The sequence below is a fragment of the Pinus tabuliformis genome, chromosome 6 (assembly GCF_031772625.1).
Source record: "Pinus tabuliformis cultivar Carrire ecotype Pingquan chromosome 6, CPIR1, whole genome shotgun sequence".
Lineage (NCBI taxonomy): Eukaryota > Viridiplantae > Streptophyta > Pinopsida > Pinales > Pinaceae > Pinus > Pinus tabuliformis.
Window position 1 is genome coordinate 1277556783 of NC_142292.1, and position 13285 is coordinate 1277570067.

Genomic DNA, 13285 nt, shown 5'->3' on the forward strand with positions numbered 1-13285 from the left:
TAGATATTGAGGTTTTTTTGGAAAAAATTTAGTTGGAAAGAGACTGAAATTTTTGTGTCATGGGGAACATGCTTGAGGGTTTGGATTGAGCATTCGTGCTCAATCTCAAACTTGCAAGAAAGATTTGGCCTTGTAATCTAGATATTTTAATAATACTCTATCTATTTCATTAAAGAAAAATAATGATGATTAAGATTGAAGTGATTTATTGAATTGTAAAAAGATAAGAGATTATTTGGAATTCTTTAGCATTTTATTTCTAAGCTCGAAGGAGAAACATTCCAAGATCACAATTGTCAATAGTTTTTTCAACTCAAAAAAAAATTGATTGTGTGACAAATATTTTGAAAATTAGATCAAATGTGAGTATAAAATGGACAATTTAAGAGGGTGTCTTTCATTTTCAACCCTTTTAGGGTAGAAAAGGTGACAAACTCTTTCTAGTGCCTTGGGGATTGAATTTGTTTTTATTTTAGCAATGTTCATTTTCTTAGAGATAAGCTTGATTTTCAAAATTGGGGTTGATCACCTCCTTAGAATATCTTAGTTTTGTTTTTACCTCTAAATCTTAATCACCCCAATTTCTTCTTTAGCTCCTAATGGTCTAGCCAAGATTGGGCATCCTTATGTCATTCTTACTAGAGGGGAAGGTGGAGGTTTTGGCTAGAGGTAAAAGTAGTTTTAGAAAACTTATCCACTTCCATGTTAGTTAACTTCTTCTTATGCATAAGATGTCTAGTCATAGCCATAATTTTAATAAAGAAAAGGCCTGCTTTAATGGGCAAATAGAAAGGGGAGTATTTCCTTTAAAATGGTAGGCCATAAACTATTTTGTATATTTATCTAAAATTTATAAAATTATTATTAATTTTCAAAATATTTATAGAAAATATAAATTAAAAACATAAATAAAATGATTAGAATTAGGTTTATCTCATGTGGATGGGAGGAATGATTGGAATCCTCCCTACCCAAATTCAATTCTGCCAATAACAAAATAAGCATAATGTAATGCTAATGACATAATAAACTTAATAACAAAGTAAGTATAATGTAATGCTAATGTCATTAAACTTAATAACAATCTAAGCATAATGTAATGCTAAGGACATAATAAACTTAATGTGATGGCTTCAAACCTTAATGTTGAAAATAAATAAACCCCTCTTAAATATATATATTCCTCCTCTAAAATATAAAAATAATAATAAGAATCATTTAATTAAAATAATAAATTATAATATATAAAAAATAGCTATATAAATAAATTAAGATATCTAATATCATACCAAGCTACTATCAATTTTTCTAAAAGTTAATATACTTATTCATACAAAATTTTAAGAAATATTATATAATAAACACAATAGATCAATGGCCAGCTCTACTGCAAAATCTATAGAAAAACAAATTCTTGCATATGAAAAAGAGTATAAACATTTGTGAAATATGATGAAAAAAAACACGCTCTTCTGAGTGAAAGAAACAGAATTCTTGAAAAGTGGGAAAATTTGCGATTTCCGAGGAATCCGTAGTATTAATCCAAATAATGGGCGGTTTTTCCTACACTCTTGACATGCCAGTCTAGGAAGATGAAACCAATGTTTCTATTTCCCATAGAATGGTGTTCGCTTGACTATCGGATACCTGTCCTAATTTGCAGGACAAACATTTAGGTGTCAAGTTTTACTAGTTCCAATGACCTATATATCCTCGCTTCCCTCGACATTGTAACATTTCAGGAGCTTTAATTCCCATAGATCTAGTGGGACCTGCTTGTATTACCATTGAATTACTAGTGAATCTGTTAATCCACCAGGCCCAGAATTATCTGTAATTACTGATATTATCATCTTATCTAATTCAACTGGAATCAGACAATAAGAATTTGCTTGATATTCTTCTATCCTACAATATTGCCCTCTTGGCAGGCCTTCTCATGTCAGGATTGAGTAAGCCTTATTTTGTTCATGTAAAATTTCAAATGTTTCAAAGGAGCTTGATGATTTCTTTCCACTTCCAATAATATAGAACATAATGATAGTTAATAGCATGCATACCTGCTCTTTGAACATCTCTTCCTGCCTTAGCATTGTTTTCCTGATTTGTTCCACTTTATCCTCGGAGAGATTCTGCAACAAATGTTGCACACGAAAAACATGCATAATTTTGCTAGAAACGTTATCAGTGTTTCTCTGTGAAGTGGTTGGGTTAGTGGAAGACAGATCTGTACTGGTCCTTCTATTCGTTTTGCTTTCCGATGATGAGACACCATGGCCAGTTCTAAAACTCTGCACAAACAAAATACAACGTTTCAGTGAATTCATGTTCTGAAATAACTGAAGTTACAAAGCGAACATTGGAACTTGTTATAAACATTGAAGATAAGTCTGTTATAAACACTAAAAATATCTTCAAAACATAATATTATCCTCACGATATGTTCAATCTAAATATATACAACAACTATTGCTAATATTATAGCACATAATGTCTAGTATAGTTTGAGAGAGGTTTACAACTTCAGCAGTGTAGACATTGCTGTTAACAGATATAAAGTAAAAAGGTGGTGTTCAGAAAAATCTGGAAAGAGTATTCAGTAGCACATGCCCAAATATAATGATATAAGTCCAATTTTAGTGTGCTTATAAATTTAATATAATAAGATGGCAGGTTACGACCTGCTTTTATACATAGTATTAAGCATCACACTGTTTGACGCTTGGTCCACACAAATACAATCGGAGAAGCTAACGTTCTTGTATTGCATAAGTTTATACAATAACTCGTGAATATACAAGCAGCTAATGAAGTAATCTAGGCAGCATGTCTTTGTAATCCGATTTCTGAACATGCTCCTATTTCCGGAGTCAAAATTATGGAACAATCGTGGCTTGAGAAGCAGCAAAAAAAGCTCAAGGAACCGTAAAAAATGCTTAAGAGACTTCATATAGCCTGTTGCATACCCAAAATCCATTCTTTGTTCAGACACAGTACCCTGAATTATCATGATACATTATACTAGTAGAGTTGTAACTGAAAACTGTAGTTGAAAGTGGATAAAAAGGGGTCAAGTGAGATCCAGATGTATTGAGTTGACTTAGTGGATCTCAAGTCCAATTGTCAAATCACCAAGATTGGTTAATCTTAACCAGCATATTTAAAATTATCTCTTATCATTCATCTTAATATGAAATAGTGAAGAATTTCAAAAATAATAATAATAATATTAATGGTGGGAATATTGACATTCCAGTAATATTTATGTTGAATCCCTGAATAACATGTATTCAACATGCTATATCTAACATTGTGATGAGAAATGGTGAAATTACTTTTAAGGATTTAGTAATGGAATATATGTAATTTGAAATATGAAATAGGGTAAGAAATATATAAGTGGTGAGATAGTAGTAGAATTTGTAGTTATAGGTAAGTGGTGAGATAGTAGTAGAATTTGTTTTTATAGGTAAAGAAATTATATTAATGATCTGAGGATATGTAGGTTAAATTGCATTTTTTTTATAAGTTCAAAAGATTGCATTGTATTGAAAAAGATCACACATATTTGAAGATATTATATTAATGGTTTTATAGCATAAAGAGTTAATTTTGAATATTATATTAAGGGTGTTATAAAGTAAAGTTTAATTTTCATAAAGATTTAATTTTGAAATCAAATTATTGATGGGTATATAGTGATTAAATGCGTTTAGTTTAATTAATATATGAAATGATTTTTTCTTATGTGCTTTTTCTAAGATATTTTGCTTAAAATTGGGTAAAAAAATTTAAGAATAATAAGTTTAAGTTCTTTAATTTGCAAAGTTTCAGAGTCTTATAAGTTTTTCAGATTGTTGAATTGATTTATGCATTTAAATGTGCATTTTAAACAAAAATAAATAAGAATCTTGCTTGAAATTGTATTACTGGATTCCAACAAAAGAAACCATTTCGTCCATCTATTAATGTATGAATGTAAAATTGTAAAATAATATTAAAATTTGGGAAATGAAAAATAATAATCGAGACAAGGTTTCATGTATTTAAAAAATTTGCATAAGTCCTAGATTTATGGAAGCAAAACTTAGAAGTTTGAAGATTAAGAGATTTTAGGAGATACGAGTAAAATGTATTCGCAAGGTCATCCAGGACGAAATATCATGACCCATGAAACGCGAGCATCCTCGAACGGATACTACATAGCAGTCGCGAAGTCATCCACAATACTTATTTGCAGACACTGGAAAAGCAAGACAACTCTCTCTATGAGAAAGGAATAGCTCGGACGTGAAGCACACAAAATCTATACATTTGCAGGCAACATACCAAACAGTTGAATCTAGATAAACGACCTACACAAACGGCAAATCGAGGACAGTCACGATTTGTAGAAAAACGAGAGTTTGGAATCGACAGACGTCTAAACAAAGAAAATGAGATTACTGGTCGAGCACAACAAATAAATTGCAAGTGAAGCTAGACGAATAAGACGTTGACGAAGTTGTCAAAATGTAGGGATTCAAACGATTTTCTTTATGTAATCTTTTATATAGTAATAAAGATAATGTTAGGCTGGTAACACAGATAAGTTAATGTAAAGTTAGATATTAAATTGATGGAAAGGAGATTTTTTTATGTAGAGATTTGGACTTTTCCTATGTTAGGTATTTACATCTTTTGATATTATAAGGATAAGGTTACTTTCAAGTTGATATGTATTTTTCATATAATAATAAAGATAAAGTTATGGTCCAGTCAGACATCAAATTGGTGTATAAACTACTGGCTTAGTTCAGGGATTTTTAGTATCAGATATATACATTTTTCATATAATAATATAATAATAAAGACACCAAATTGTTGCATAAGAAACTTCTTTGTTGCAAGAATTTAGATTTTTCTTATGTCAGATAATTGGTGTATGAGAGGCTCTCTTAGTGCAGTTATTTGATTATTGAAATGTACTGGTGAGTATATACTATACCCCTCTGGATTTTAAAGTTAAATTGATATCAGATATATGCACCTTTCATATAATAATAAGGATGAAGTTATCGTTAAGTCAAATACCAAATTGGCATGTAAGAGACTCCCTTGGTGCAGGGATTTTAGTATCAAATATGTGAACCATTTATATAGTATTATAATAAGAACACCAAATTGGTGTATAACAGACTCTCTTGGTGCAAAGATTTAGATTTTGTTTATGTCAAATAATTGGTATATGAGAAACTCCCTTGGTGCAGCAATTTCATTACTAACATATACAGATAGATACATACTATCTCTCTTTAGATTTAAATCTGTGCCCTTTCATTATAAACAACATATTCTTAACCATTAAATCCATTCAAACTAGATATACTATGTAATTTTTATACCATTAAAATACAAAATAATTATATATATATATAAAATTATATTACCAAGTTTCCAGAGATACGAAGTGTAGCATAAACCAGTTAATGATATGTAAAAACATATTTCAGGGGTGGAAAAATATTTTTATATCTTAAATTATTAATATTTTTTAGAATAGAAAAAATCCATATCCAATAAAAAAAAAAAATTTAAAATTATCACATAAATTATATTTACGTCAAATATATATGTATAGTAAACCAAATATTATATTATTTTTTTTGTTCAACAACTTTCTAAATTTTCTCAAAATTTTGAGGACAATCGCCGTTTTGATTACTTTTTGGTTCAACCACTTACTAAATTTTTTCAAAAATTTTGAGGAAAACGGTTTCGATTCTTCACCTAAAATAGAATTAGATAGTTGAAAATGGGCGAAGGAAGGCCTGTAGGAAATTAGAATTCTACAATAAAGCCTTAATTGCTAATTTACACGGGACCCTTCTGAAAACAACCTAAGACGTTACAGTGCAAGACTTTAAGATCAACAGACCTAGCAGATGAATCAGTAAATGGAATCATAAGAACTACAAATCGACCCGAAGGCTCACATATATAGAATAGTATTTTACTGAGAAAATATGGGATAGATGACCACATTTTCTGGGATATTCATGGATGCTCGACTCAGTTCTGTGATGATGCCCGGAACGCTTATAAATCCCTATGTGACAACCCTTCATAGGAGGTTGTAATGAGGGATATGAAATAATTGAATTGGACCAGGGTTAAGGATTAAGTGCCAAGATCTCAAGGAAAGGATGAAATCCTTTGCATAGAAAGATCCTGAGTAAGCCCATTCAGTTGCAGGATGAGCAAGAATGCCATGTCAGCTGAGTTGGAAAAAAGGCCAATATTGGCTAAACAAGTCAAGGATGTCCTGTGATGAAATGTTGCCGGAAGGGGGATATGCTCTGTCAAAAAGATAAGTTATAAGCCTTTAAAAGGAATCGGTATTTTAGAAGTCCCCCGCATGGAAGCAAAGCTGGCAGACTTCCAATTGGTCTAAAGACTAAAATATTTGTCTTAAAATGTTTAGCCTCAAAGAAAATATCCTTTCAGAAGTTGCACCCAAAATAAAGAGGTATAAGCACATCCTGATGCAGTGAATCTATTGAGCTATAACATGCCCATCCTGATGCAGTGGGTGTATAGAGATATAACAGGCCCATCCTGATGCAGTGAGTGTTTACTGGAAAACGAAGATGCCAACCACATCCTCATGCATTGCACCTTAGCCAAGCAAGTGTGAGAGTTGAAGAATTGATTAGGAAATGGCTCAAGCCTCATTGAAAAGCTGAGATTTTAAAGCAGGTATGGAATTTTCACCAGGCTTTGTCTTTTTCTATAAAATCTAAGAATAGTAGGATTTTGAAAGGAAAAAGACGATCAATGGAGCAGATGTGAGGAAGAACAAAGAAACTCACTTTGGAAATTAGCCAAGATAGGAAGCAGGCAAAACTATAAGATGGATTCTCAATATCAATCGGATCTCAATCAATCTAAGCGCCTTTCTCCATTCAAATCCCTCGTTAACTCATAGGGGTTAAACAAGGAATCTTGCAAGTATACTTAAAACTCCAATGCTAAGAGATGGGTTAATTACCATTTTGATTGGACATTCAAAGACAATCCAGGTCTCGCATGAGCAGGGGGGTATTCAGAGACAAGCACGGTGATGTTATTGGGGTATTGGCTAAGTTTTTGGAAATCGAGATTCAAAACTAATAAGGCAATCCAGGTCTTGCAAGAGCAGGGGAACTCAGAGACCAACATGGTAATGTGATTGGCCCTATTAGCTATTTTTCGGGAGACGAAAACTAATGATAAAGCGCGGATCGAAAAATAGGTTTGATGGAAGTCGAAAGAAAATGATACAAGAAAATTGCATTTGAAGGAGATTTGAAAAATTATCATATATCATTGCAATGAGAAGACCTTAGGGCAATGGTGGAAAATAGCAAGCAAGGTCCTTTTGAATACTACAGACAAATATGTGTGATGTATGTGTACGTGTAAGATGATTGGGAACTCATGCATGTCAGAAGATCTACAACTAAGATCACAAATGGCCTCTCCAACCAAGCAATTGTAACCAAGTCCCCGCCCATCAAAGCTCGCCAACCAAGCAATTGTAACTAAGTCCCTGCACATCGAATCTTTAGAACCCCTTTTACCACGTAAGAAGGGAACTGGAAGGTAAAGTTATGAAACTTGCCAGGCCAAGGGGTCGCTTTTTCCATCTCAATTCGCAGTTCATCGCCTCTTAATGACGAGTTGGGTGAAATTTCGTGCACTCAACATCGAGGCACCTCCTAGATGATTCATCATTCCCTCATAGGGGTATGGGAGTGTGATGGTACCCGTACTTATGGTGAAGGTGGTGGAGTATGGCCATCCCAGGGATGACAGGCTAGTTAATGTGAAGCTGGCATTAAGAAGAGGTAAAGGGTCGCTCCCGTCTGCATTTCAGCCTCTCAGAGCTTTGCTGGAAGCGTTTATGTTATATTCATTATCAAGGAAAGGTATCATAATTTTATGGCCCAACAGAATATCTCCAGATCTAGCCATGACGTTAGCTCCTCGAGCTCGAGGAATCTAATAGAAATGTTTCACCGTTTCTTATGGCCGTATGTAATTGAAAGGTTGGAAGAATCTATTTTATATTCTAAAATCCATGAAGTGCAGATAAGTTGATTTACGTAAGGTTTAATTGCTATGTAAATCATTATATTGACTAGCCTAGACCTAAAATAGTGTTTGAAAAATGACATTTTCCAAAATTATCATTCATAGGACACACCCATGAATCCCCTTATCAAAGAGAAATGCCAACGACTTTCTTACAATAGGGAAAAGTCCCCTATTACCCATATTTCTTGGAAAACATCCCCTGTGTGTTTCCTCGAAAAGAAGACTTGGTCAAAATTCACTCTGTTTCCGTGACCAAATAATGTGACAAACATGGGGTTGTATCCATCACTTGGGTCAGGGCATTCACATGTAAAACTTGAAGTTGACCAGAGCACCAAACGGAATATCTTCCAGACACTCATCGGGTTCACAGAGAGATTGAAGGACAAGAATAAAAAAACATCATGTTCATCGAATATTTGAATTCAAAAAGAAATCATCTAAAATCTGAAGATAGTTTGTGCTATAGCGATTTAGCCTATGTCGCAAGGGAGAGTAGTAGATAATGCCTTCAAGAAAAAGATGTTACATTACATGGAGACTATTATTAATGAGCCCCTAAACAACACATTGCTAATCCTCAATGCGGCCTACAACCACTAAGAATGTCGAAAAGTCCAATGCTCGAAGTCAATTGACACAAAGAAGCCCTTGGTATAAAAGATATCCACTTGTTAATGGTTCTTCCTTATTACACACGAGGTCACTCTCGAAGATCAACAATTACTACATGAGTGTACATATGGGGCAATGATAAAATCTCCATTAAGAAATATGAACAATTAAAAATCAATTGTAGTTAAGGGATTATAGAAATATAAGGAGCATTTAATAAATTTTAAAGGCAAGGGTAATTTTTACCAGTCCATAAGTGTACATTTTGTTAGGATATTTCGATATAGGAAATAGTTAAGTATAATTTCGTCTACTGTAGAGTTTGGTAAAATGTGTTTTTTTTACTATTTATTTTTGTAACTTACAATCCTATGGTCACGATATGTTCTAGACATAAAATAATCTAATGGTTTATTCTCTTTTCAGTATTACCGGCACTTGATCTGTGGCTTAACACCTGATTGGTCTATGATCTCTATTTAAATAGCATGGAGGGTCATTTGTAAGGTGACCGTTCATGAAAAAAGCTTATGTAAATTTTATTTCTTTTACATTAATAAATTGTCTAAAGTGGCCGCGTTGGTTCAAGCCGTGGAATGTTTCCCTCTTTGAGGGTTTTAACCACGTCAAGAAAACTGGTGTACTGATTTGTGATCTGTTTGTGAGCAATGTCCCTTGGTGTTCTATCTAAGGAACTTACCCTATAAATTCCTACATGGTATCAGAGCTACTTGAGGACCACATCTGTTGTTGATCCAAATACGAAGTCGGTACAACTACATCCGACTGTCGTTTCTTAGATCTATTGTTTATGACCGGTTTCGAGCTGAGAGGATGGCTCTATTGTGTTAGGAGCATCTGTTCCAGTGAGTAACCCCTTTCATTTCACGCGAAAAGGTTTCCGGTAGCCCTAGCTACGTCATTTTTAAGATTTGGAGTATTTTTTTGCATGTCCATTTTGGGATGCGTGGTTTTTTGTTTTGTAGGCAAAAAGGGTTTTCTCAAATAAGCACGCACTCCAAAGCTTCAGTGACCTAAAAAAAAACTCTTCCTCTTTTCCAAAAATTACTAACCTTTTAAACTAGCTCACTTGGTCTAAAGTTACTTTATGAAAATAGACGTCTTGGGTTCAAGTCTTTCTTTTTGTTGAGTTACTTTTTCAAAAAACACATGTAACTTATATTTTAAAGTTACTTTATGTAAAAGTGTTCTCACTCTTTAGAAAAGTCACTTATAATTCTAAAATCTTTTTAAATTTTATTTAAGTTACAATTTAGTGGGTAGCTCGTAAAGTACCATTGTAAAAGTGACTTTCACTTATTTATAAAAGTGAGTCACATGATTTTTTTTCAAAAGTGAGCTAATTAGATTAAGTTTGGAAAGAGAAGAGATTTTTCACTTCCGCACATTCACCGACGTCTTCAATAATTTTTCTTCAAAAAGCCATAACTTCTTCATCCGAAAGCTGTCTTCAGAGCCATTTTTTTTAATCGGCCTAATTTTTCGAGATCTTCCCATTGGAACACTTAGTTTCAGCATCTACAGCTTCAGTTTCTATTAAAATGGAAATTCCATGCCAAGTTATTCTTGACAGCACCAACTACTTCCAATGGGTGTCCTACATGGAGGATTTACTTAGAAGTAAAAGTTTTTATAGAATAGCTTTAGGCCAAGAATCTAAACTTAAAGATGAAGATAAGGCAGTCAAATGGGAAAATAAGCAAGATCAAACACGTGAGTTGATAGGGATGTCTATTTCTCTAGACCTTAGATTCCATATTGCAGAACTTGATACCCCTAATGAAGCAATGAAATAGCTCAATAAAGATTTTGGAATTAAAAATGAAATTAGAGCCCATCAACTCGAAAATGAGTTGCTTATGTTGGACCCCAATAATTTTTCTTCCATTGAAGATTTTTTGTCCAAGTTCAAGACCCTTAGACTTCTCTTGGAAGGAGTTAAGGCTAAGAAAGAAGATGGTAGTCTTATCTATTCCATTCTTACTAAGTTAGGACCAACCTACTATGTGTTTGTTTCCACCTTCCATTCTACTAGAGAAGTCTTTATTTCTCAAGGACAAGCCTACAAGTCCCCCTCTTTTGATGTGTTTTGTGATTCTTTAATAAAAGAACAAGAAAAACTCTTACATCTTGGTTTTCTTAATACTGGAAACTCTTCTAAGAAAGCCTTAGTAGCCCAGCAGCAACCGAATTCAAAGAATCCTAAGAAGCAATATCCTAAAAAGAATGGTCCTAAACCAAACAAGTGTCTTAAGCACTTTCGGTCTCAACAAAATGAAAAATCAATTCAACAAAATGATAAGGCAAATAAAAACAAAGGGAAGAACACTGATGGACATTGCAACTTTTGTAATCGAGATGGCCACTTAGAATCCAAATGCTTTAAGAAGAAGCCTTGGAAGCAACAATGAAGAAGCATAACATCCATTTGGAGCACTCTTCAACTTCAACTTCATCTTCAAGAATAGCACATTCTGTATGTGGTTGTCAAGCATCTCAGTCTGGTTATGCACTAAATGTATCTTCTTCTTCTCATTCTCATGAGTGGCTCATTGATTCTGGAGCTTCTTATCGCATGGCCAAAAACAAAGCCATGTTTTCTTCTTTAAATGATTGTAACACCAAAAATATATATGTTGGTGATAATAGATCTCTTAGTGTTGTACGAACTGGAACTATTCATCTAGACAATGGTCAATTCAATGATGTATTATGTGTTCCAACCTTATCCTGCAACCTTCTATCTGTATATCAGATAACTCATTCAAGTGAAGGTAAAACTGTTGAATTTTCACCTCACAATGTTGTAATTAAAGACCTAAGAGATCTTAGACAGATTTTAGCTACTGGAATTGCTGATGATTCTACAAGGTTGTATAAGTTTAACAACTTTGGGTCATCAACTCTTCCCTCAGTATTTGTTGCTCATAATGATGAAGTGAGCAAACTTTGGCATGAGCGATTTGGTCACTTAAACTATCGCTCCCTTCAAAATCTATGTAGAGAAAATATGGTGACAGGTCTTCCTATGGTATCTTGCAGAGATCGTGTTTGTTTTGGATGGGTACTTAGAAAACATCATCTGGATAGTTTTGAAAAACGTGCCTCTTGGCACGCCTCAACCCCTTTACAGCTTGTGCATAGTGATTTATGTGGTCCACTTCCAGTTGTTTCATTCTTTGGCTACAAGTATTTCTTAACTTTCATTGATGATTTCTCCAGACACACTTGGGTATACTTCTTAAAACCCAAGAGTGAAGTATTTAACATGTTCTTGGCCTTTAAGGACTTTGTTGAGAAACAATCTGGACATCAAATTCTCAAGCTAAGATCTGATAATGGCGGAGAATATGTTAACAACAAATTCATCAACTTTTGCATTGAGCATGGAATTCAAATGCAACATATTGTTCCATATACTCCACAACAAAATGGTGTAGCTAAAAGGAAAAATCGCACCTTAAAGGAAATGGCTAATTGTATGCTTCAATCTAAAGGACTTGCTCTTAATTTTTGGGCAGAATCAATTAATTGTGCAAATTACATAGTAAATCACACTCCTACTAAGGTTTTAAAGAATATCTGATCTGAAAATGAGATCTTAAATCAATATTAAGGTAGTACAGACTCATGTGTAGGAATGCCTATATTATTTAGTGCAATGGATTGAAAAGATTGCGAATAATATAGACATTTAACAATTAGAAAACATAACAATTCAACACATCAACATAGTAAATAATCAAGGAGTTCACCAGACTTCCTAGCTACGTCTCCTGGTCCAGCTTTTAGTGTCGACCTCTATATTATGTCTTCAAACGCAGATGATTACAAGTGTGAGTTCAAATAGAGTCTCAACACAACAGTGACAAAACACAGGGATTCCCTCGAAATCCTCAAGTCTAGAAGAGTACACAACTACTGCCTCTTGCTCTTTGTCTTCTACTTTCTCTTCCGCTCTCTTCTGCTCTCTCCTCTTTGTCTGCCCTAGAGTTGCTTTTAAGCCTCTCGGCTCTGTTTGCTCGCCTTCCCTCTTCGGGCTCTTTGGCTCCCGGCCGCTATCCCTTCATCTCCTTCTTGAGCATTTAACAATCATTGCAAAATGCTCTAAGGTATGGTAGCCACCTGTTTTTAAACAGAAAAGACCACTGGCGCGGGTGAAATCCCCGGGAATATGTTTCTCTGTTTACACATAAAAATGCACCAAAACAGTGAGATTTTCCGCCAAGCCAAACTTCACATGATATTGAATCCATCTTATAATCCTATCGGGTCCGTTGTTGCATCACTATCGCAAGTCACAAGCGCTACGGTCATAATCCCTTTGTATTTGGTCCATAGCGGGAATACACAGAAATACATAGGAAAAACGCTTATTATCGGACTCCAAATTTTATACAGCCGCATCTATAATTCCTGTCGGGTCCAGCTTTATCGCATGTCACATGTGGCATAGGCCCCGCTCCTTTGTATTGCTGCGATGCGATATTGCGATCAGCGATCGCATATCGCAATGTCTCGAGCCCCCAGT

The 13285-nt window shown here is 34.2% G+C and overlaps 1 protein-coding gene across 1 annotated transcript in view; it reads right to left on the minus strand.

Annotated features, from left to right (window-relative positions):
- The window catches only part of LOC149263313 (uncharacterized), a 58701-nt gene that overhangs the window by 27929 nt on the left and 17487 nt on the right, over positions 1 to 13285 (minus strand). Inside the window, exon 4 of the mRNA XM_089426105.1 lies at positions 2061 to 2291. Coding sequence (XP_089282231.1) covers positions 2061 to 2291 — 231 coding nt within the window. The remainder of the gene's footprint in view (positions 1 to 2060; positions 2292 to 13285) is intronic.